Source organism: Takifugu rubripes, chromosome 13 (assembly GCF_901000725.2).
Source record: "Takifugu rubripes chromosome 13, fTakRub1.2, whole genome shotgun sequence".
Classification (NCBI taxonomy): Eukaryota; Metazoa; Chordata; class Actinopteri; order Tetraodontiformes; family Tetraodontidae; genus Takifugu; species Takifugu rubripes.
Genome location: NC_042297.1, coordinates 16,903,045 through 16,927,218, shown reverse-complemented (window position 1 = coordinate 16,927,218; position 24,174 = coordinate 16,903,045). Strand labels below are relative to the sequence as shown.

The window sequence follows — 24,174 nt, the reverse complement described above, 5'->3', positions numbered from 1 at the left end:
GGAGGCTTCCGAAGAGACGCACAATCACCAGAACAACAGGCGCCTCCATTACAACACGCTGAAACGTCATTTGTTATGGCGAATGTTGAGGGTTTAAAACACTTAAAACTCAGCACGCTGCCCAAGATTAGCAAATAAAGCTCAAATAGAATTAGCAATCATACGTTAGCGATAATATTACATCCACAGATGAGCGCCATTCCTCCCTTCACGCGACCTTTGGGAAAGATTAAAGTGACTAACGGTTATCTAGAAAACGTCTCCAGGAAGCGAGGCTCTGCCTGGACCGGGTCACCGGTCACACACTGGTACCAGGACTGTTGGGAGGCTCCGGTCAATGAATGTGCATGTAGGAGGAAACGGGATGAAACAGGACTGGAACCCTGAACCCCGAAGTGATACTGTACATGTATTAGAGTAGCCACAACTAGCGCTACTAGCTTGGATTGAAGGTTTCCAAGGAAACAAGTCAGGTAAGTTTGAGCGACCTGCCCAAATGTGTTAAAAGTCCGTTTTCCCTTAAAGTTTTCATAGAAAGAGAAGAATCAATTCAGTTTAAAGGCATTTTTATTGAAAAATACACACAAACCTGATAGAGAGTGCATCCATTTACTGGTTGTTGATGGAATCACTGACACAGTCGGGCATCTACACACCATCCCAGTCCCAAAAACACACCAAAGTTGCCGTGACGGCGAACCACACGGCGGATTTTACCTTGAGCTGGCTGCCTGTCATCAACCAGAACCAGGACGCCTCAGCGTCGTAGTGAGACAGTGTTGCACACTGTAGTCGTCATAGCAACTCAGACAACCGTTAACGTTGTTAAACACTTTCTAAATCACAGCGCAGTGCCAAAAAACTGTGAAATAATAAGCCGGGAGCGTGCTAATGTCACACCTGGAGTTACCTGCAGATAGCAAAGCATCCCAGGTGTTCAAATTAACCATGAATGTAGATAAAAACAGTCTGTCAAGTGGTAAAACCAAGAATAGACTGTACCTTTGGTGTAAGAACTGAAGAGCGGAGACATATTCATTTCATTCAGCTTTCATTGGCTTTGTTCAAGAGTTTTGTTTGTTCGTACAGTTTTAAAATCAGTAGCTAAGGTCAATTGGGTCATCATGTAACAGGTAAATACAATAAATAGGTAGTTGTGTCCCTCCATGTAGTAGATGGAGCAAACCTCCTCATTAGCAGTTGAAAAATTAAATGGAAATAATCTTTACTGCCCTCTCACAACATTTCACCAGTGTCCACCAGCTAATTGCTGGGCTAGGCTAGCATAGCAGCGTATGCAGGCTGCAGATGACTTTCATGCTGCTATTTGTTGTTTAAATAAATTAAAAGTCCAATTTTTCTTAAAAGTCAAATTCCTGCACAGAGAGAGACTGAAACGCTTCCATCATCCAAGAGAGCGAATAATCAAGGTTGTTGTAGTTTTAGACTCTTGTGTTCCTAAATTTAACTTAAAACCTCATCAAAACAGTAAAAACTGTTGCGAAATAGCTGAGCTGACAACCAAAGAGCCGGTTTAAATGCTCTCATCCGGTGAAACCAACCAGATATGCTTGTCTGTTAGCCGTTAGCCGGCGCGGTAGCAGCCTAGCTCGCCTCTTCCGCGCCAGTAAGTCAGGCAGCTGTTAGCTGCAATCCAGACCTTCACAAAAGTGATTGAGTCAGAAAGACCATAATAGACTCTGGGGGAAACTAATCTATTTCTCCAGGAAAATAAAAAAAAAGACCATCAACTCTCTGTTGCTACTTCACATCCACCTACTCACCTCTCTCCTTTCAACAGCAGTAACGTTACAGGTCATTGTTGCCATGGAAAAAACTAACTGTAAATGCACTCTGGGCAGCTTTTACAGCACAAATCTTTTTTTTCTTCTCATTCCTAATTATCAAGTGTACGATCAGGCAAGTGTGTTATTAAATGTGTTGTTAAAGTTACAGATTGTAGCATAAATTAAAGTTCATCTTTGCTCAGAGGAGGATTGAAACTCGCTGTTTGGACCCCTTTGGTGCAGTTACGCAGAATCAGGTGGATGATTATATACATCTATGGAAACAACATTTAAATTAATACCAGCATAAAATAAAATCATTATGAATAGCTCGACAATGTCTGTTTTCTTTTCTTTTTGCCTGGTAAGTGAAGAGAAATGATTAGTCTTTGCTGCTCCCATTAAAATGAAGCCTGAAATTGAGTCTTTAAAGTTCCACGACGCAAAAAGAACAGAAGAGAAAGGAAGAGCAGCTGTTACAAGGCCCGTAGAGTGTGTAACCACGGCAGCACGAAGCCCCAGAGGGCCGCAGTCAGTCCCAGGCTCCCGGATCTGCCCTTTAGCTCCCGCTCCTCCACAGGTGGACGACGACGATGATGATGATGATGGTTCTGATCAGCAGCCACATCTGGACTCACTGATGAGAGAGCAGAGAGAGAAGAGACAGCCTGTTAGGAGAGAGAGAGCGAGTGTGTGAGTGTGTGAGTGTGTGTGTATGTGTGTGTGTGTGTGTGTGTGTGTGTGTGTGTGTGTGCGTGCGTGCGTGCGTGCGTGCGTGCGTGCGTGTGTGTGTGTGCATTAATTCAAAACTTGAAAGAAAAGCAGAAGAAACCTCATCATCGGTGTCCCCTCTCCCAGTGTTTGGGGAGGGGAGCCGGACTAATGGGAATTACTCATTACAGCCGTTCGTTTACTGAAGGATGTTTTTTGCAGTATATTTAGCCCTTAATGATGCTAATCGCTAACGTTTCTCTTTGACATCTTGACTTTGGAAACCGGGGTCACGTCTCGGGCTGAGTGTTAGCTTTTTCTCCGTGGTGCTCATTATTACGTGCTGACTGATGGAGGTGGCAGGCGTGGGGGGGTGAAGGGGTGGGGGCTGCAGACGTTGACTAGCATCAAAAGAGGAGAACACAAGATTACTTGTTAATCCTGGCTGTTGAAATGAAACAGGGGTTTCTGAAGACAACAGGAGGAAGAACGGGATCAAAAACACGAAACAAAAATACATCGCAGAGCTGTACCTGACTATGCTAACAATAGCATTGGGACGTGATGTGAGGCAAAAGATGATTATAATTTACACCAAAAACTGCTCACTGCTCTAAAACTCAGTTTCATTGAATCTGTCAGCATCTAAGGAACAACTAGCTATGGTTGGCTAGCAAGACGCTGCCTTAACTAGCAGCTGATTTTTCCCAACGGTACGACGTGACGGCAACATCAGGGGCAACATCAGGGGCAACATGAGGGAGCTGCAACTGCATACTTGGACAGATGGATAGAAATAATGGTTTTACTGGGGAAGAAAGGATAGTTGGTGTGGTTGTACTGGGATGAAAAACCTGGTTGGACTAGCTAGTGATCTATTTCCATATAAAGGAAGTAATAAATGTGCGGGTCGTTCTTGGCAGTGATTTGCTTATATTATTTTTGGAATGCGTCAGTGTGATGCATCTGAGCGTGACCCAAAACCAACTTCCGACTGGTTCTTCACCGATGACCCCCTTGGACCCGTGTCCGCCAGAGAACTGCAGCCAGAGCGACAGAAACGGACGGAAACCGGGCTTGAACACCCGTGCAGGAAATCTGGCACGTAAAAGGTGGAAAAACCGGATTAGCCGCCCTCCGCCTTCATTTAACACCAAATTCTATAAATAGCAAAGTCTCTTCATTAAGGCCGCACACAGATCTGCACATTCTATTTAATAATTCAGCCATTAATAACCACCATCGCATCTGAATCAAGACGGTCCAGAACCGAGAGCATGAGCATGAGATCCTCTAGTTATTAATGATTCAACAGTCACAAACAGGAAATGCTACTAATCTCTGAAAAAAGACAACTTAGCTGGTCTTTACACCAGTTTTCTTGTGTTATCTTTAACGCCAAAACAAACCCCCAAAAGTTGCGAGACATTTGCTTCTGGTTGAGCTTCAGATGTTTGCCGAGCTGCGTGTTGCGAGCAGGACCGGATCAGAAACTCGCCACTCAGACCCAATCGATGGCCGCTGATGTCTGAGGGCCGACGGTGATCAATATCACACTAAGTGCACCCGGGAAAAGAAAGCACGGCGGGAGAGCGGCGACGGCGATGAATAGTGCATTTCATGTCATTACCAGAAGGTCAGCGTTCAGACACGAAGGTCTGCCGCTTCAGCGGCTCCAGTTTAGAGTTTTCAGAAGGATGTTAAAGGGAAACGGAACAAAACGGACCGGAGGAACGAGGGCGGCGGCGTTGAGCAGCGCTTTAACGGGCTGAAATCTCTGTAGAGAACTTTGATTTCGGCTCCCTGAGAGTCTCCGTGGGTGCTTTGATGTGGACCTTTGGTCACATTGAGCCGCTCGCAGCATCCCGGAGGCCCGGGATCAGCCCATCTCTCCAGGCTCATTTGAGGAAAAACAAATTGGAAGTTTTGGTGTGTTGAGATGTTGCTTCAGTGGGTCAAGAGCAGGAACCGAGCAGCAGAGGATCTGAATCACATACCTGCGCTCCGTTTCTGATCCGACACATCGGGCAATAAAGCCGTGAACAACTTCCTGATGTGACTGATCTGCCAGCCAGAACCAGAACACATGAAACGAATGGCATTTGGACCTCAGCAGCCACTACATAATAAATTCAACGAGAGCGTAATCAATCCTCCTTCATCCGTCCCGATAAACACTGAGGTGCTGAGTATTTGGGTCCAGGGTCGCTGTGCCTCTCGTCTCGTATTTGTTTCGCCTCTCGCCTCAGATGAGAGGTGTCATCTTCAAACACAGCAACAAAAGTTCAGCAGTCACCCTGACTGGTGGCAACTAAAAGCCTCTTTTTGCTGTTTTGAGCCTTTTCGTGCACATTGAGTAGCATCATTTGGAACCTTTTATATCAAAAATATCGCCGCAGCGATAGCTAATGTAAATTCTGTCTCAAGGTCTTCTACAGTAAAACGTTCCTCGAGTCCTCCACAGACCTCAAATGTGTATTGAACTGATGTCTCTTCATCGTTTATCACTTGGGATGCTTTTAAGAGTCTGCGGCTGCGTAGGTGATGATACAGAGCGCCTGGAAATACAGATGGCTTCATTCTCACTTGTGCACACACCGCTGCACCTGCCCCAGAGTGGAGCAGGCGGCTCAGCCCCTGCAAATGAATTTTAATGACCAGCGCGTAGTCACACGGAGCATGACGAGCAGGATGAATGTGGAGAGGTAGAATTTCCAGTTGTCCCCCCCCACCCCCAAAAAAAAAAATGCAGAATGGAACTGAGGACAAACGCTATCCCCTCCCACCCCCCAATGAGGACCGCCAGTCTCCAGGTGGTTCCACAGAGCTCTGCATCAACGATGGAGCGACCTCCTCAATCAGGTCAGACGGCCTCTATTTACCACCGAGGCCTCCCAAACACCTGTTCTGACCACATCTGAAGAGCCTCCGTTGCACAATAATGGGATCAATGGAGCAGAATTTAAGACAAAGGCCTGGTTTTTCCAACCGTGCATCCCTGCGTGAAACCAGCGGGATGATAAAGTGCTCTGGTTTGGCTGCTCGTGTCCTGGATCCCATCGCCCCAGCCTCTATTACATCCTAAAAGCAGTCAATACCGGGCCCTGGCTGCCAGTCACTCACCCAGGCTGCGCGCACAGGCAGACTACAGATTAGCTTGGGAAACTCAAAGCTGCTCTGTGCTCGACGTTTCTGCTCATCACGTGCTAAAACACACCGATGCACATTAAAATAAAGTTCCAATGTTGCAGAGTTCGCAAACACACTGGGTTGCTGCCGCTGAAGGAAGTTGCTTTATTCACACACAGCATGTTATATGATCTTTAATCATACACAGATTGTAATTATTCCTGGAGACGTGACTCAACTGGCAGCGAAAGACAACTAAATTCTGGTCTTGGTTCCTGGCAAGTGATGAAAGGCAGGTTGAAAACAACCTCATTAATACTGTATCAGGCAGAGGCAGGGCGCGCTAACGAAAGGAGGGGATGTGTTCAATTTTTCATGCGTGCTTCCTCTCCCACAGAGGAAACAAAACACACAGGCCTGATCAGATTGACACGCGCTGCCCTTCTGCCTGGCTTTTCTTTTCTTTTTTGTTGTCGTTAACAGCGCCGGCTCCCGTCGGCTGAGCTAACTCTCGCTGAAGTCAACTTCCCGCGACTGCAAAATGAACCACCTCTTGTGCCGCATAAACAGGACAAGGTCGTCCACGTGTTTTATCTCGGGCTTCGGTATGAGATCCAACGGTGGACGGAAGCATTAAAGGGCTGAAAATCTAAATTCCCCTCTTGTTCTCTTCTCCAGTCACCTTCCTCTTCTGAGTCCCACATGGACGCAGTTATCAAAGTTTTTACTTCCCTTTATAATGCTATATTTCTGCAGATTGCGACAAGCTACTCCATCCATATATCCATATATCTATCCATCCATCCAACCTATCCATCCATCTACCCAAAGCCTCAGTGGGCCCAGGGTAGGACCCTGTGGTATACCCATTCTAATGCACCCATTTTGACACATTGTTACCTACGCTATTGATTTTAATGATATAAAAATTTTACCCACATTGCTCTTGGCTGTTTTCTATTGTTTCCCATCTATTTCTGTCCGCTTCAAAGTTTAATTAGCACCTTTTGCAGTTAGCATCAAATTGGACTCTCCGTTACAAGTTCAATGCGGAGCTCCTCCAAAGATGGATGCAGACTGTATGGGCTCTAATGAAACAGGTTCTAATGAAACACCTGTGGCGGGGACGATGTCACAGTTTGAGTAATCAGCTCGCGCGGAACCGAAGTTTTAAACAAAGATCACGATGGACTCTTTCCTGAACGTGCTTGTGATCTGCTAATTAGAACAACTACATCAAAACCAGAGATTACTCTTCAGGAAACACTCTGCATATCAGAGACCCTCCTGTTATTAACCTTCAATTAACCTTTAACAAACAGACAGCTGTGCGTGTTATTCCCCGCAATCGCACTGCAGAGGATCCATCCCATTTCCCGGGGAGCCGCTCATGGCTGATTAGGCTGGTGATGGCTCCTCAGCTTACTGAACATGAAACCTTGCAGAACCTTGAAGGCTGAGGAGACGATGAAACGGTCGGAGCTTTGGTTTGACTTGGCGTGTCTTCAAAAGGCTGCACGTGGACCTCAGACTATCACAGGAGCAGTTTGCAGACCCCAATATTGGGACAAAGACTCTTTGTTGCCCCCTGGTGGCCGGTTTTAACACAGGGGGAAGCTCCTCATTCCTTTATTAATAAAATCATCTGTGAGTTTCTTCTACTGGTTTGATGTGGTTTCCTCCTCTCTGGTCCAGCTTTGGATTTGTTTAGCGAGAATGTCACAGACTCTCTCATGAAGACTGAGGATTTGTTTCTTCTGCTCCAACGACCTACGACCACAAAGTGTTAGCAAGCTAGAAATGTGACTTAGCAACGAAGATGTGTCCAGCGACCTTTTTGATGAATGTAAAGCATTAGCATCCCTAGCTGCCTCCGGTATGTGGAGTTGAAGCTGCTCCGTCCAGCTCAGCATTCAATCATGTGATGGTTCAAACAAACCGACTCTGGTTACACAAACAACCCTCCCTTTGTGTTTCTGTTGACCACATTTTTGTCCCGTTTGTAATTGTCTGATGCTCAGCACACTTCAGCGCTGCGAGAGCTCGTTGGCCCAAATCAACAAACAGCCCAGGACAACTCTGACTGTGCACCGTGTCGCTAATGGCTCCCCTCCCTCTTCCCCACAATATTGAGCAACAACACTGGACCGTAAACAAAAGCGAACATTTGCAGGAGGTTTTTTCCCCCTGAAATGTTGGTCCAGACAGATGAGTTATGAGCTGAACGGGTGTATCGACAAATGCCTGGTTTGTTTCCCCCTGCATTTTTTACTCTGGGAGCAGTCCAGAAGTATCTCACCCAGAACAACAAGAGCATCAGTGTACATCTGTTTATAGTGAACCAGGCTGGACTGTGGCTAAAGGCTAGCGATTAAGAACTTGAAGCATTTTAACTGCTAACCGGTGCACCCATATTTGTACCTGGATCGACCTCGGCTAAAATGAGGTGTGTTTCCACTGCAGGAGGTCCTACTAAATACTGGTGGCAGGAACTTGACAGGAAGTGTTTGTCTCGCTTGGCCCCCCCACTGTGGGGTAGGACCCCTCCAAGACGACATGATTAACTGCCCCTTAATCACCGCGAAACGAGGAAGATGAACATAAAAGGGGCTACAGACGAGAATGTGATTTCCTACAGGTCCGTGAAGTGTACATCTACAGAGCTTTGCCCACGTTGGCCACATTTTGTTACATTCTATCATGTGTGCACACATCAGTCTGTTGATGAATATGGGAATGGCACATGTGTTGTGTTGTGGTACTTAGAAACAGCAAAACACAATGCAGTTGCATTGGTTCTGGCTTGTGTGTTTATGGAAGAGGATGCTATGAACGGGAGGAGAGGTGCATCTGCGAGGCTAACGCTCCTCTTCTGTTGGGTTCGGTGTCACGTCTTTAGCTAATCATGTTTTTTTAGATAACTGCTGTCACAGTGAGATGGTATTTGGATAAAAAGCAGTTTAATAACTACAATAAATAATGTCAATCACAGCAAAGTAAGTTCAGTGTGACAGCTAAGTTGGACCTGTGTGTGTGAGTGTGTGTGTGTGTGTGTGTGACAGAGGGCCAAAAGCACTGAATCCTAATGGCTCAACCGATCTCCTCACTTCAGTCGGGCTCTCCCTGCGGTTGATTAACTTTGTGATCCATTAAGTGGCTTCATCCCCTCAGCAGGGAGATGGTGCCCTCCACTCTACCCTCCGAGGATTAGGGGAATCCCTCAGACATCATCAAAGGGGCTCCGAGGTGAGGAGCCGCACTGACTTTCTATGAAGCGCCGGCAGAGAAGGCAGCAGCTCTCCTGAACAGCTCAGACGGTTCCTGTTCCGCCTCCCGGAGCCCCATCACACATTTGGAATATGGGGGGGGGGAACCACAGATTTTTCTGATAATAAAACACTGGAGGTGTCAGATCTTTGCACGAGACATCTGTCAGGGATGTAATGGAATGTGACTTTAACCGCTCCATCCTTGCAGCATAAATTTGCACAGCCTATATTTGCAAAAAAAAGAAAAGTTGCCTCTTTTCTTTTGTAGCTGCATTTAGAAAATCTGAGCTTTGAAAAATCCTAAAGTGCTTAAGGTATCAGGGGATTGGACTCCAGCTCTGCTTGGTGTGAGGTCTGTTTGAAGTTTTCTCACCTACAACGGGGTGATAACAGGGAAGCAAATCAGATAAAACTTTATTAAATAGCCCTGTTGTAAGACTCTTCTCCATCATCTGTTGGCTGCCGTCAATAGAAAAACTATGTTCTACTATGTGTTTCAAATGATAAAAACAGTCTTTCAGTCCAACATTCATTCTTATCTTTTTCTCAGCATTTAAGGATTTAAATCAATGCTAATTTTCCTGCATCCACGCCCCCCCCTTCCCGCCAGAAGTGAATCCAGAACTCATCGTCATGGCGATGGACCTCAAGCTGAGCTGCAGCGAGGCCGCAACTTTTCCCTCAGCAAGGTGTGAATGTGGCATGAAATGAGGTACGGAAGCAGGCCAAATTGATATTTAATTAATGTCTGGCCTGGCTGGAGGGCCCGGGCTCATCTGCTCCCTGTCTCATCCAATATGCATGATTTACTCGCCACGGCAACATTTTCACGCGATGAGAAGCGCAGAGGAAGCAAAGCGCTTGGCAGGAACGCTGTAAACCTTCACATATTCCATGAGAAATGTGCCGACACGCCCTATATTTCATGCAAAAGACGGAAAACACATCTTTGAAGTGCTTATTGGCGCTGCCATCTGCGCTGGTCTGAGAGTCCTGGGACACCTTTCTCTTTATTTTTTAGACCCTCCTGTTTATTTAATGAAGGTGCTCCGTAAAGGTGAGCGCCACTCTGCTGATGTCACCTATTTCCTGTCTGCAGGCTGGAGTGTCTCATCAGCTCCACACCTGCAGGAACGGCTGTTAATCTCGCCGTTTGTCTCCTCACGTTAGCCGCCCCCGCTAAAATCAAAGCACGAACAGCGTCTTCGGGTTCCTCGTTTATGAGAACGTTTAATAAAGAGACAAACGTCTGTGCTTTACACTTGATGAGCTTCACAAGTGCTTTTTAAAAAGCTTATTAGAGGTAAAGAAATAAATTCCCGTTCCGAGAATATGAAGATATATTCTGGCACCGGGGTAATGTGGAGCTGATAAGATCCGCTGCTTGAATGACGACAGGCGTCATTAGGCAGGGGAACGTAAAGGCCATGAGCAGCAAAATTTGGAGATATGATAAACCCGACATCGTCTCTATTTCCACGTGTTTACTCAAAGAAATGAAGGACCTCTGAAGTGGCTGTTTGCCTCGACACATTTCTGCCTACGTACAGTTTCCGGCAGAACATCCCTTCTCGGGTTCTATATGATCCAGCAGCAAGAAAGGAGAGAACATTAGTTTTCCAGGCCGGGCCATCTGTCAGCCCTCCGACATTACCCATGTTACATTAAATAAATGCCCGGCTTTTCTCAGGAGTCCACAGCCACGTTATTAAACTGCCTACCTGTGTTACAATGATAGATGCGGACCTCCGGCGGGCCCGGCCTCGCCATAAATGCAGAACATGAAGAGATCGCTTTCACGGACAACCGGTATGAGGAGTGAAATCAGGTCCAGCACAGCTGAGTGGAGAACACGCGGCAGCTGTGGAACACAAGGACTTGCAGAGTAAAGTTGGCCACACTCTCCTATTTCGGAGCCTGGTGGACTCGCTGCCTTCAGCCTGTTCTTAAATAAATTTGTTTCTGTACCGCCCATCAGCCGCTCTCCATTGCTGCCTGACAAAGACGGCAAAAAGATCCAAACCGCCATCCGCTGAAAATGCAGCTTCTCTTTACTGCAAGCGGACCCGACACGACACAGCCTGCTCCACGATAACCAACCGCACAACTGGTCGTGAAAAAATCAAAAATGGAGGCAAGCTGCGACTCATTTGAGATGCTAATTGCGTTCGGCTAATTAGAAATTTCTACAACGCTCCAGCTCCATCCTGATATCGCTGAAACCTTTGGAAAGAACCATAGTTTAGTCTGGACTTTACTGAGGGAGAAAAAGCATCTATCCATCTGTCGCCACTTGCTCCTAATTAAAGTCACTGGAGGTGCTGGAGTCAGTCCCAGCAGCCACTGGCTGGGAGGCAGAAAAGCACCCTGGACAGATCACCAGTCCTTTATACGGCATGCACGCACACACAAACACACACACACACAATCACATCTAGAGAAAATTTAAGGTTCTCCAATAACTACTTATGTGCACAGGGAGCACATGCTAACTCCACATGGACCAAAATCCCTGTACTGACCTGTAGAATCCAGAATTAAGAAATGATGAACATTACTATTCATATTATCATTAATGCCTCAAAGCTGCCAGGTTACCGGAGGCACAATAGAGCTGTCACGTGAGGTCTGCAATGTTCAGAGGGTGAAGAGTGATTCAGTTAGGCCCTTAAAGATTCTTTAGCCCAAGGGTGCCTGAGAGGTTAATGCAACCACGACCCACCAGGAGACATAAATATTCAATATCAGGTAAAGATCAATGTTCCAATTCATTTGTAAAGCCTTAGCGTAAGGAGCATTAGGCAGAACACACAGCGGCAGTCACCATCCCAGGTCACAGCTTTGATGGTGTGTGTGTTCCGTGGCCGACACACAACACACACGGCCACAGGCGTGCACGCAAGAAGGGAACCCTTCCAGTAGAGGCTGTAATCGATTCATTATGCAATAGTTTGCCGACAGAAACTGGAGAGCTTGAGCCTGCTCCTGCCTCGGTCACAATCGTGTCTGCCTGCCAATTCCCCACCAGGCTGTAGTGACAAGGCTTCAGATGGCGAGGGTGATAATGGATGGTTATAATGGTCAAGCCTGGACCGCACATTAAGGACCTGGTCGATTCTCAGTATTGCACGCAGGAAACGCTGCCAGCAATCAATGCTAGGCTAATGTGTGAAAAGGAGTAAGCTGAATGTCAGTGTTGCTAATCAATAACTATTCATTTTCACCGGCCACATTTCCACAAATAGGACACTTAATATCGTGTGATTGGGTGATTACCATGCCCAATTAAGTGTGTGTGACACTTCCGATGAACGGTGGATGGGAAGCATCAGTCACGGAGCGCTAATGGAGACATACAGCAGACCCTGATCGACAGCCGGGAGATGGATCTCGGCGTCTGCGAGCTGTAGGATGACGGCTAAACCTGCAGGAGTCAGATAATCCTCTCCTCACCTCGACGGCACCAGAGATAATGGATGTCCAGTGCCCACCCCCGATTCGGCCCAGACAGGAAACAGCCTGCTCCGGCGGGAAAAGGACAAAACCGCTTCTGTTACCGCGGCGATTTGAGCCCAACTGAGGAGTTTTTTATTTTCCAAAGCTTAAAGAAAGGGTGAATCTTTATTTTTATGATCACCGTCGACCGCCGCTCTTGGGAACTCCGTCGCAGAGCCCGAGCGAGCTCAAAGTGAGAGAAGGTCAGGCCAGATTATCTTGTAGTCCAGGGGCCGACACGTCAATCTCATCCTTTAAATCCTGCTGAATCAGGCCCGGCCCTGGATAATAATGTCAACAAGTTTAATTTTCATGCAAGCGGCTCTGCATTGAAGTGTGTGTGCCACTCCAGCTCGGAGGGAGACCGGCGGGACTTCCTTACATGCAGTGCAGCAGCCCTCATACATCATGTCTTGACAGTAATCCTCAGAAGAAGACGAAGAAAAAAAAAGAAAAAGATCCTCGTCTGGTGAATGTTGATTCTGGAGGCCATTTTAAAAGAGTCTCCTCCAGCCAGATTGACCACATGTACTGTGTTGGAAATTACAAATATCACCAAATGCTTCCAACCATCTGTTGAACCAAACAGCTGTAGTTTGTTTTCTCCCCCCAACAGGAAGCGGCGGCTCGGGCTGAGCCGTGTGCTGGCCATGGCGCCCAGGTGCAGAACAAACATCCAGAAATATGATTTGGCAAAAGAAATGTGTCAAAAAAGTAAGTAAGGAAGTAAGCAAGCTCCTGCTGGTTGCTATTAATCTAAACATTTCTTTTTATTGATGCGGCTGGTTCATTTTAGACGTCAGAAAATTGCTTGGTTTTATGATAAAGAGCTGAAGTTAAAATCCAGCTGAGAAACAAACAAAACTGTATTACCAAGAGCCAGAGCACGCAGGAGGAAACAACCCAAGTCCTGCCAGTTAGCCGTCTTATTTAATGATAATAACATTGGCGTTATACTGTAACATTCTTAAATCAAACACAAATCCTCCCATTTAATGTTACTTCCTTCTCTGAAGGTACATTATACATCAAAATAAATCTATTAAAAAGGTTTCCGAGCACAGTCTTATGAACCTCTGGGGCGTTCTTTGATAACAAGTGCAAAAAACAAACAGGTTTAAGGGACAGTAAAAAAGGATTAGATCACATAAAAGCCTGTCTGTAAAAGGGAGTTTAAAGAGAGAGAAGTGACCTTGGCTGTCTTCTCTGCTAAGGCAGGATGTTCCCTGACCTTCTTTAGACTTCAGCCTCCTCCTGGAACGTTCCCTGACCTGAAAATCTCAGGCTACGGACTGGTTCATGGCAACAACAACCAAAGAACAACACAAAATCCCTACAAATGATGAGTAAAATCTCTATTCAGTGCTAAAGCAGCCTGTTAGATCCTGGAGGAGGACTCACTGGAAGAGGAGAGAGAGTAGTGGGAGCCAGAGAGCTGCAGCCTGTCAGACTGGTTGGACTGGTTGGACTGGGAGATGACTGATTTTAGTCTAACATCATTTTCTACAGTGCAAACAACGGAGCGACCAGGATGTAAAGAAATCTCTAGTAAAAATCATTAATATTTCTTTGTATGAGTTGTTTTAAACCATCCAGCTCCACCCTGCAGCTTTGCTCGCTGGCATTAAAGTCCTGGAAAACATGAAGCTGTCAAGAGAATAAAGCCTTAAGCTTTGATTGTGATTTGCATTAGCTCGCCAAGCCGGAATTTACAGAGACGTGTGCAGATTTTCTTGCAACGGTTCCAGGAAGACGGCAGAACACTTTTCTCAAAAGCTCTGACACAATTAACTCACTCTGCTTGGAGCAACGGAGTCTCAATGGAGAGTTTAATTTCTTAAAAGACATCTTTAAAACCGTAAAAGAGCTTAGCTTCATAAGTTGGATTCAGAGTTTCTAAAAGAAAAGCCATAAAAGTAATCAGAAAACTGCAATGCATCACTATGTTTACCAATAATAATAATAATAAAGAGGGTTCAGGCAGCAAAATAGAGATTTTGTTCCTCTCCTCTGACCTCATCTCTAAATACCAATAATAATAATAATAATAATAATAAAGTGGGTTCAGGCAGCAAAATAGAGATTTTGTTCCTCTCCTCTGACCTCATCTCTAAACAGTAACTGATCATCAAAACAAACCGACACAATTAAGCTCATCAGAAAGGCCGAGCACGTAGAAGCTCTCAGATCACTTGTTTCACTCCTTTTCTTTCCCCTCCTCTAAAGGAAACAGCAGCTCTTTGTCCAAACCATTCCAGATTTGGCCTTTGTGGTACAATCAGACATTCAATCATCTGGGGCAATCGAATGTAAAAGGGCAGAAGAACATCCTCCGGGGGCCGAGAGGAGGGCAGGAACCACTCTGGACTCCAGTGAACAAGGCTGCGGCTCGTCTCTCGGGGGTTGTTCTGCCCAGCTCCTGCACGCTGCATGCAGGTGAGAACCGGCTGCAGGCACATCTCGTCCTCAGTCACGCTCCCGTTACCGTTAACAACAATTATTCTGGAGCCGAGGAGGTGCGACGTTCACTTCAGGGGTGAGACAACACGTCTGTTCCACTGCGCCTCATAGATATCAGATTAGAACTGCACACCTGTTGCTTTGATGCCCTTCAATGCACACATGAACACACGACAACAATAAATCCACCTGGATCAAAGCAAAAAGTTAGAGAATAAAGAGAAAAGGATGATCCTGAACTGAGGCGGATGCGTTTGTGGGAGAAGAGGAAAACCTCTGAGGATCCGACGCTAAATGAAAGAACAGCTCCGGCACACGAAAGGCAGGAGACTCCCGAGTTTGACCTGGTTCACATATGCACGTTTGTGCGGGATTGTTTGCATTTGCGCAGTTGTAAACAGGCTCCAAGAAACCAAACCACGACGCAAGCTGGGTAGACTCGCTTTGCTACCAAATCTGGAAATATTCCCGACGCCTTCCGGCAAACCTCTGATTCATCCCACCCGTTTGTTTCCGTGTAAGGAGCAAAACTCCTGCCAAGCCATCGGTTTTCTGCCCTTTTCTCATGACATCACCCGGCCGGCGAGGTGCAACAATACATCGCCAATATATTTCAACTTTGGATTTTGTCACAGGAGTGGAATTAATAACTCTGAGGGACGTAGTCACTCTAATTGCCACAAGATGCCCCCATTTGGAAGATGGTCTCAGCATTGCTGGAGTCTCTCCTTCCTGATCAGAATAGCTGTTTCTAAAAGGAAGTTTTCTTCTCAGTGCTGGTGTGGTGACCTTGGCAATGAGTTCCCAAGAGGTGCCTGGAGACAAAGATGAGGCTGTATAAATAACTGATGCTGCATTCAGAGAAGGTGACAGATTAAAAAAGAATCAAGATGGTGAATTCATTTGCTGGCGAGAAATTTAACACTTGAACTGTGACACAGTCTCAGCCGGAGGTGAAGTGACAGCTGCCATATGCTGCTAGCGCTGATGTTTTTTGCCATTCAGGCGTCATATTTAGAAGAAATCTGTGCTGTAACTGTGAGGAAACTTGGTGAGTCCAGTCACAAATGATAGCGCTAGCTGGCAACGCGGATGTAAATTAAATTAGGCCAAATCAGATTCAGTGTTGTGCTGCAAATGGGATGTGCCGAATTTGCACATTTCAATTGGTTTTGAATCAGATCAAAGTCGTGCTTCATAAACATTATCAGTCTGAGGGAAGACACAGCAGCAGTAATTTGGTTTGTAAAACCCGCGTTGGACCACGTGGATGAGGCTGCTTACTGTCGGCGACGCCGTGCGTTTGTGTGTTTGTGTGTTTGTGTGTGTGTGTTGAGCATCACGCCGCTGTGATTTGTGCCCAGAGTGTCAGACTGCTCCTGTGTTGTGACATCCAATCGCTCTGATACGGAAAATTGGGATTTGTGGGTCTTGAGGAGGAAAAGCTGATTCCCACAGAAGACAGGTATCAGCTGTGGGATAAACCCCACTGATACCATCATGTGGTCGTTGCCGACATGCTTCCTCCGGCTGGTTGTGACTCTCACACAACACGCTGCATCTCAGTCAGCGTGGATTCTGCTGTTTCTCTGGTGTATATGAAGAAGTGGGCTGTTATTCATTTTCATTTCCTCCTATTAATAGTTTAGTACTCGCTCACATAAAGGTGTGAGATAATTATAAGTTGGGACTGAAATATTGGTAGAGGTTTCCGAATTTCTTGGATAAACACGTCTAAAAATAAAATACATGTGTGCGATTGCTTTATCGGGACAGTGTGAGTGCAGCTTGTTTTTGTGTGTCGGGTGGAGAAACTTCCAGGATGAACGAAGGCTGGCGGACGACAGCCACCTGATAAATTATGGACGCGCTGTATGACGGCGCAGGAAGTCCGTCAGGCGTTTCTCCAGCAGATGCTGTCGCCAGAGAAGAAGGTCACTGCGGAGGAAAAGCGCAAGAGACGCTTCGGCTTTTTCTCTCTGGGGCTGCGGGTAGACAGGATGCACCGAAGGTCAAGAGGTGGAAGCGGTTTAAGCAAACAGCAGAGAAAGAACGTCTGGTAGCTGCTTGATTCCTCACAAAATGTTAAAATCGGTGAGACGGGTCAGGAAAAAGTAGCGGGTTGCAGAGTAAATAAAAATGCACGTAGAAGAACGTGTTGACCTCAAACCTTGGAAATGAGTGGGCTGGAGCAACCGAGGGCCCCGGAAGCTTTGAGGGCTCTGAGCTAAAGGCTACAGAGGGCCCACATCTACTAAACCTCCCTGATGTAAGATAGGAAAGTTTTATTTGTTACTTCAGAACTCTGAGTATTGACTGAAGCGAAGTTGTGGTGAAAGCGCGGCGTGAACCGTGTCAGAGGACAAGCCGTGGCAGCCAGTTTCAAAGTCGCACCACGGCAGCTGGGAATCAGTTAAAAGCGACTGACCGTGAGCCTTGTCCACAGCCACGTTTCAGTCCTTTTTAAAAAAGAAATTAGAGTTTGAGCAGGTTCACGGACTCACTGCTTCCATTATATCAAGACATTGAGCTATCTGTCACATTCTGGAGACATCTGGAGTGATGGGTCTTCTATCTGCATGTCTGTAAACTGTGGGTCAACACTTCAATGGTGGTTGAAATTTGGTCAGATTTATTTCAGCGGCAACAATAACACCGCTGCCAGTACCAATGAAGATGGCGCAATGAAATCAGTTCACGTCTAAGAAAGCAGAAGCCAATGAAGACAAACTGCAGAGTAGCTGTACCAATTATTCCCAGATTTTACCCACAATTCCTAGTTGGGCGAAGTCAGGAAAACTCTGTTAGCATGTGAGAGGTGACGACGTGGATCTGCAGGTGTGCGAGGGGAACAGAACAGACCTCCGCCACAGCCAATGGAAAGAAAGGGTGAAGAAAACAACAGGAAGTGGCAGGAATATCCAAACATTGATGTCTGCGACAGTTTGCATGACGGCTTGATGCGTTTTGTGAATCAGTATGCTAACAGCTAAATGTGAAACGGCCGGGAGGAAAGACTGAGAGGGTTGTGGGATGAACTGAACCCAGCGTAACCTCTGATGTCGCCCTGGAACACGAAGACCCACGACTGACATAAGACGATGCTTCACTTAAAAGAACCAACAATCTGTGAAGCAAACACAAAAATGCAACATTCCAGCCCGTCTCCTTCGCTTGTGGCCTGACAAACATGGAGGGTCTCCTGTCTGGCCTTTTCCATTAGCACTGAAGGTCAACACAGAATATCAATCTAAATGGCTCCGATACACCTGTTCGACCTGTACCTCATGTGTTCCTGTGCGAGTGTGTGTTTGTCCGTGTGTGCCTGATGAGCGGCTGCGAGCGCGGGGCTTACAAAGACCAGGCGGGATGGAAGCGGTGCGTAGGCTTGCTGACGAACTGCTGAGTGCGACCTTAGAAACGGGAGGACAGGCGATATTTGCAGAGGCGATGGAGGGAAAGGAGACCAAAAACCTGCCCGTCAAATGTCATGAAGGCTGCTAAGTGTGTGGGTCGTATAACGGTATCTTCAGGTTGTTGTTTTACAGAGATATTTCTGGTATTTACAGCAGCTTTTTCTCCTTTAACTATTTTTTCTACTATTTTATGGCTCATATTGAGAATCTAAGACTGAGCTAAAGCGTATTAGCTTAGGTAGACGACTCTTTGACATCTCCAAAACCTGCACACAATTGTTAAGATCTTTAATATGAACACAGGCTGGGAGCTCCACATCTACGTATGGACTCCACTTTTGGAAATATCGTGAAAGCGTCCAAAGTCGTCCACAGACAGCGAGTGGGCGCTACTAGAGCGCCGCGAGGCTCCGCCAGCGCGTTGCCAGGCCGCGGCAGAATGAGTTGTCTAATAAAGCGCCCTGTATCGGTGCTTACTGATGGAGCGGCGTTAGTCGGATGGACCAGCAACGAGCTGATCATTAAACTGTTCACACTGTGATGTGTGCCTGCCCTTTTCATGGTTCATTAGTGCAACGCAATATCCTTCCACGTGCGCCGCCGCAGCTCATTAAGCCAACACTCAAATAGCACAGGCTCCGACCGATAAACAAGAATGTGCCATGAAAGATAATGGTTTAAAAAGCTTTGCTTAAAACCCAAAACAACAACGGGGGTGGGGGGGGGGGTTACGGAAATACGAGGTCTGTTTTGTCGTCGGGGAAGAAAAAGTCATTATTTTTATGTTGCATATCAGAAAGTGATTGCCTTTCATATCCATCCAAGCGTGGCTGCAGTTACGCTTGGCAATATTGTTCAAAGCACCGGCACAAGGTGTGCGTTTCTGGGCCGTGACCATATGTTAATACGCAGCAGATACTAATCTACATGCTTTCATCCCTCGGCTCCGCGCCTCACTTATGTGGAAGGGCAGAGAAGGTCCCGGTCGTCAACAGGCGGCAGCGGAAGCATGAAAGCAAACGCGGAGCTCCGCATCAGCGATGATTCACCTCGACGCTCCAGCTCGCTAAGCACGTGCACACGGATCCACCGCCACGCCGCGCTTTGGCCCGGTCTAGTGCCGTTTCACATTTAGGTGTTTTAAAGGGAAGAATCATATCAGAGCGCGCAGCTTGTTGAAGAAAATAAATAAATATAAGAGAAGATAAGTCACTCAAATTTGTCATTTCCAACAGTTCAAAGCAGACGGAGTTAAAGAAAGGTGCCTGATTATCCTCGTGGGTTAGATAAGCCCACAACAAACGGGGGAGGCATTTGCAGATGAGTCACAAGGGACTGATTACATAAACTAATCCCACGGTGGAGCTAAAACCTCAAACAATCCACCCGTGAGTGGGAGGCGGCGGGGGTTAATATGCTCTTTAAGATAGTTTAGTATCTAGGACGTGTCAAGGTAAATTCAATGGGAGAAGGCAACATTAGCAGATGATATGTTCAATAGTGGGATGTTCCCACGGGACTAAGAAGCTTTGAGGAATTTATCGGGCTATAAACCAGTGTTTACCCACAGGACCTGGGGGTGTTTTTGCCTCTAAATAAACGGACGGATGAATAAATAATAAATCTGGCAGTTTGCAGATCAGTTGTGCTCAAATTCAGCAGGTGGTGGAGAGAAAAAAACGAAGGTTCCACGCGCAAAAAAGATGAAGTTTGAACCTATAGCGTGGCTGAGGCAGGACAAACGGAAGTGACAGCCAGCGCCGCGGCCCGGGAGTCGGCTGCGGCGCTGACGGGGACACGGCCAAGTCCCCCGACGGCGGCGTGACAGACAGCTTCTCTGGCAGAGACGTGGCCTCCATTACACCCTTTCCTGCCCAACCGCAGAGCAGCGTACAGGAAGTGTCACACACACACGCTCGGTGACAACAACACACTCGCCGATCAAGGTCGCACACTGATGGAATACTGGAGAATTTGGTGATTTGAATTTGGTTTTACTTCGCAGTCATTTCTGTATTTATTCCACATCTTTTTTTTAAAAACGCACCCTCCCTGGGTCCTGGCGGCAGATGGTGTCTTTTTATGGCGATCTCTGGCAGCCGCCTCATCTGTCTGCGGGTGACAGCAGCCATTTTACTAATGCACTCATGACTGCTTCGTGTTTCATCCAGTGTCCTTGGCGCGCTCCTCCTCCGTCTCCAGAGGCAAACCCGAGGTGATGGATCGGAGTCCTTCGTCCGGACGCGGCTCCTTTAGGTTTCCCAGCCGTCTCTTCATTTCCCTCCACCTCTTCCGGAAACAATAACCGAACCCAGAGGAAGAGGCCGAGCGGCGCCACGGGTCATGAATTCCATCCAGGCTGTTCAACGTGTGGCCTCTCGGTGATTAACCACGCATTAAAAGGACTCTAACGCCATCGGCGTCCGCCCGGGGACACCGTTCCTCCCAAAGATCGCAGAGATCCTTCGCTCGCTCACGGTAATGACGTGCGCGTGCAGCGGCCGCTGTGACTGATGGGAGCCCTCCTGATGAACCTTTTTCTGCCCTCCTGCTCATCAGAATAAAAAGTCGGAGCAGGTTAATGCGGAGCAGCAGCTTGTGCGGCTGGATGGGAGCAGCTCTCAGCCGCCGCCCCCACCCTCAGGAACGCTCCGAGCATCTGCGGGTGTCTCCGAGTGCCTCGTTGACCTTCACTGGCAGATGTTCTCCGAGGATCCACAAGTGCTGCGCTCTCCTCTTTAGCTCCATTCATCCGTATCACAGCAGAGCAATGTTTTTTCTTGCCGGACGGCGCCAGTGATGATGATGATGATGATTATGATGATGGTGGTGCTGCAGCGAGACTTCTGACCTGCTTTACATGATGGCATTAGCAGATTAAGAAAAGTCCCCCCGAAGGTTCTCAAGCGGAGGATTTCCTTCCTTTAGAGCGGTGGTCTCAACCCAGACCTACAAAAAACTGGGTAGGACAGAAACCCGGGAGGATTGTGGTCCTCGTGGGACTGGATTGATGAGCCCTGTTCTCTGCTCCACCCCGGTTGAAAATATGGATCCGGAGTTTGTTTTTGGTTTTTTCTTCTCCTGCATGATGTGATTATTGCTGCTTATATTGCTGATCAATATTAACATAATAGAAAACACGGCGGAGCTTCGTGAGGGAGTCAATATTTATGGAAATGTTTCCATCCCAAAGCCAACAAACACAGATTATTACGGAGGACTGAGGTTAGTCTGGATTAGAAAAAGCAAGTCTGTCTTTATCATGTTATCGGTTACAGGAGCGTGTTGGACCCCCTGCTGGGAGTCGCTCGTGCAGCGACACTCTTGGCCCTGCAGCAGCTGGCCCGAGTGAAGTTCATCAGGATATGAAAATATATCACTGATGAAGCACAATTAAAGTAAAAGCAACGAAAACAAGAAAGAAATTATTGTTAATCACTTTGCAACACAACAATAATCAATGATTTCTTATCAGTAACAAACAGGAAACCCTAAATTTGAGGCACCAAAGTCACAGCTTGCTGTTGAAAATGAGCGAGACGTCCCCATTTAGTGCACGTCCTCATGTCCTGAAGTAAACTGTGGACATTTTCTCTGGTCTAGACTTCACTCATGTAACTTAAACAAGACTTGCTTCAGTATTCATGTAGAATAGACCTACCATCTCTTAATAACTGTTACAGGAGAGTCTTTCAGAATCCTTTATGGTAAATTAGTTCGGGGGTTAATTTAATTGAGGGACAAACCAGAAGGCTACTGGAGTCCATGCAGTTAGTCTTAATGGTCAAAAGCTTCAAAGGCAAAGTGCTGGGAATGATTCTGATCCCATTATTACTGACACAGACGAGGGCAAGAGTCACAGCAGGTGACCTAATTTGATCTCACACTGTAATGAGGATAAAGGCTGCCCTAATGGGCCCTGCAAAGGAGAACGGAGCCTGTTAGGAATACAGGAAATGGCTCCCAGTGACAGGCCTGTGTGTTGCACATGTGTCCAGCCAAGTAGCATCTGTGTAGCATAATTTCCCCCATGATCTCTTACAAATCAGGACATAAATTTGCCTTCCGCGCAGCCCCCTCTCAGGTACATTTAGCCTGCAAAACAGCAGCTCAAATATCAAATCCTCTCCTGCTGAAACTCAGCCAATTAATAAGAGCCACCCCCCCTTCTATGTTTGCACACCAGGAATCGATTTTTACCCGCGAGTTGCCACCGAACCTGACGGGGGCCTTTCTGCTTAGCTCACCCTGCGAGCTGTTACATTAGCCTGAGCGGCCTGTTCCACCCCACTGGTCCACCGCTGGGCTATAAGGAGGTGGGGGGCTGGTAACAGACCTGCATCGTAGATTTAAAGCAGCGAGCAATGCTTAACATACTTGAAATAAAGAAATGCTAACAAACGTTAGCAGACAACAGGGGTTCCCAGAGGGAGCTGGGCAGAATAAACAGGAGATCCACCTAACGAGGGAGGGAGATGAGTCAGCTCGCTGTTAGTCTTTGGTTCACACAGCGCAGACTGCCTGGCATATAAAACATCAGACTCCACCGCTAATGTTTCCTCGCCACAGTCTTTTTAATAGCAGAACGCCGGGTGTTTGTGATGCGCTGTGGCGGTGGCGAGCTGCCGTTTGCTCATGTAAGATTTGTGCAGGCTCAACGCTTGAACAACAGCCCGACTTCTGGCAATCTGAGGATTTCAAGCTGGTTTTGCATGTTTTTAAAGTGCACGTTGGTCTTGAAATAATGTTCCGACGTAGCTCCTCTGAACGCATCGACGGAACGTTTGCAGAGCAAGGAGTGGAAAGTGGAAATCAGGTGATCGCGGCGTTGGCGCTGAACTTGAGAAGCTACTGTGAAGGCGTGTAAGACGCAACATCGGCCTGCAAAGGTTCAAGAACAAAACCGCCAATAGAATGTCCTGGTTACCATGCTAATGTTAGCATCTGGGTTTTTATGCCAGATTTAATTAGCTCCGGTAGGGCAGTATTATAGTTCCTCCTTTAATGTCCCCTTTTCACCACAACTGTGATTGTGCTTTGAACACTACAGCAGCTGTACAGCAGATTTAGGACATCAAAATTCGCTTTCATTGGCGTAAGTATTTGTTTTTAGGGTGTAATTATTGTGAGAGATCTTGTAAAACGGTATACTTTTTTCTGGGTTTGCCTTTAAGCGGTGATTTAATTTAGCGTACTTTTGTTGCAGCCTGGTAGAGACAAAAAAGGTCATTCTGGCGGGAGCTGAAATGCTGACTTTAGCATGTCGGCTAATTGCCTATTAATATTCAACAAAGCACCAGACTGTAATCAGTGTTTTCAGAAATTATTTAGGACTACACGCAGACAAACAAGTACACAAAGAAAGAGAAAATCCGCCCGAGTCAGGCGCATCTTCGAGCAGGCCGCCATAAACATTCCCAATCAGCTCTTGTTAAATAGAAAACTAAAGATAGATCTTTTCAAAGATAAAGCACATTGTTGTTTCTTGTCACACAAAGACAAAGCATTTTCACACAACTCCACCTAATGAGGATAATCCCTTAAATCGGGCTCCTATTGTCAGAAACCCCGTTCATTTTCTTATCTCAATCTGCAGCTAACGCTTTCTGCCGATAAACATCAAAGGCACAAAGGAGAGGGATTATAGATAAATGCATAATTGAGTGAGGAATCAAATTAAAGCAGGCGGAGTTTTAAGTCTTTAGCAGCCAGGTGCTCAGGTGATTGGCGGCTCTGTCAGAACGTCAGGAGATAAAACACACAGTCGCAGACGTCAACGCTGCGCAATTCAAAGGTGCTCAAAGAGAGATCAAAGCAGCATCGAACTGCATTTCCCTCCCTTTGTTTTCCCGACCCTCACCTCTCACTTCTGCTTTGATTACGCAAGTAATTATTCCCAAGGATAAT

At 46.7% G+C, this 24,174-nt stretch overlaps 1 protein-coding gene across 2 annotated transcripts in view; it reads right to left on the bottom strand.

Moving 5' to 3' along the window:
* Window positions 1–543: 543 nt before the first annotated feature.
* The window catches only part of gpc5a (glypican 5a), a 69,902-nt gene continuing 46,271 nt past the window's right edge, over window positions 544–24,174 (bottom strand). Inside the window, exon 9 of one of the 2 annotated variants that reach the window (XM_003969906.3) lies at window positions 544–2,424. In XM_003969906.3, the coding sequence (XP_003969955.2) occupies window positions 2,264–2,424 (161 nt within the window). In that variant the 3' untranslated portion in view covers window positions 544–2,263. Of the gene's footprint in view, window positions 2,425–13,137; window positions 15,667–24,174 lie in introns of those variants that run through there. The other variant, XM_029846180.1, reaches the window with a different exon arrangement.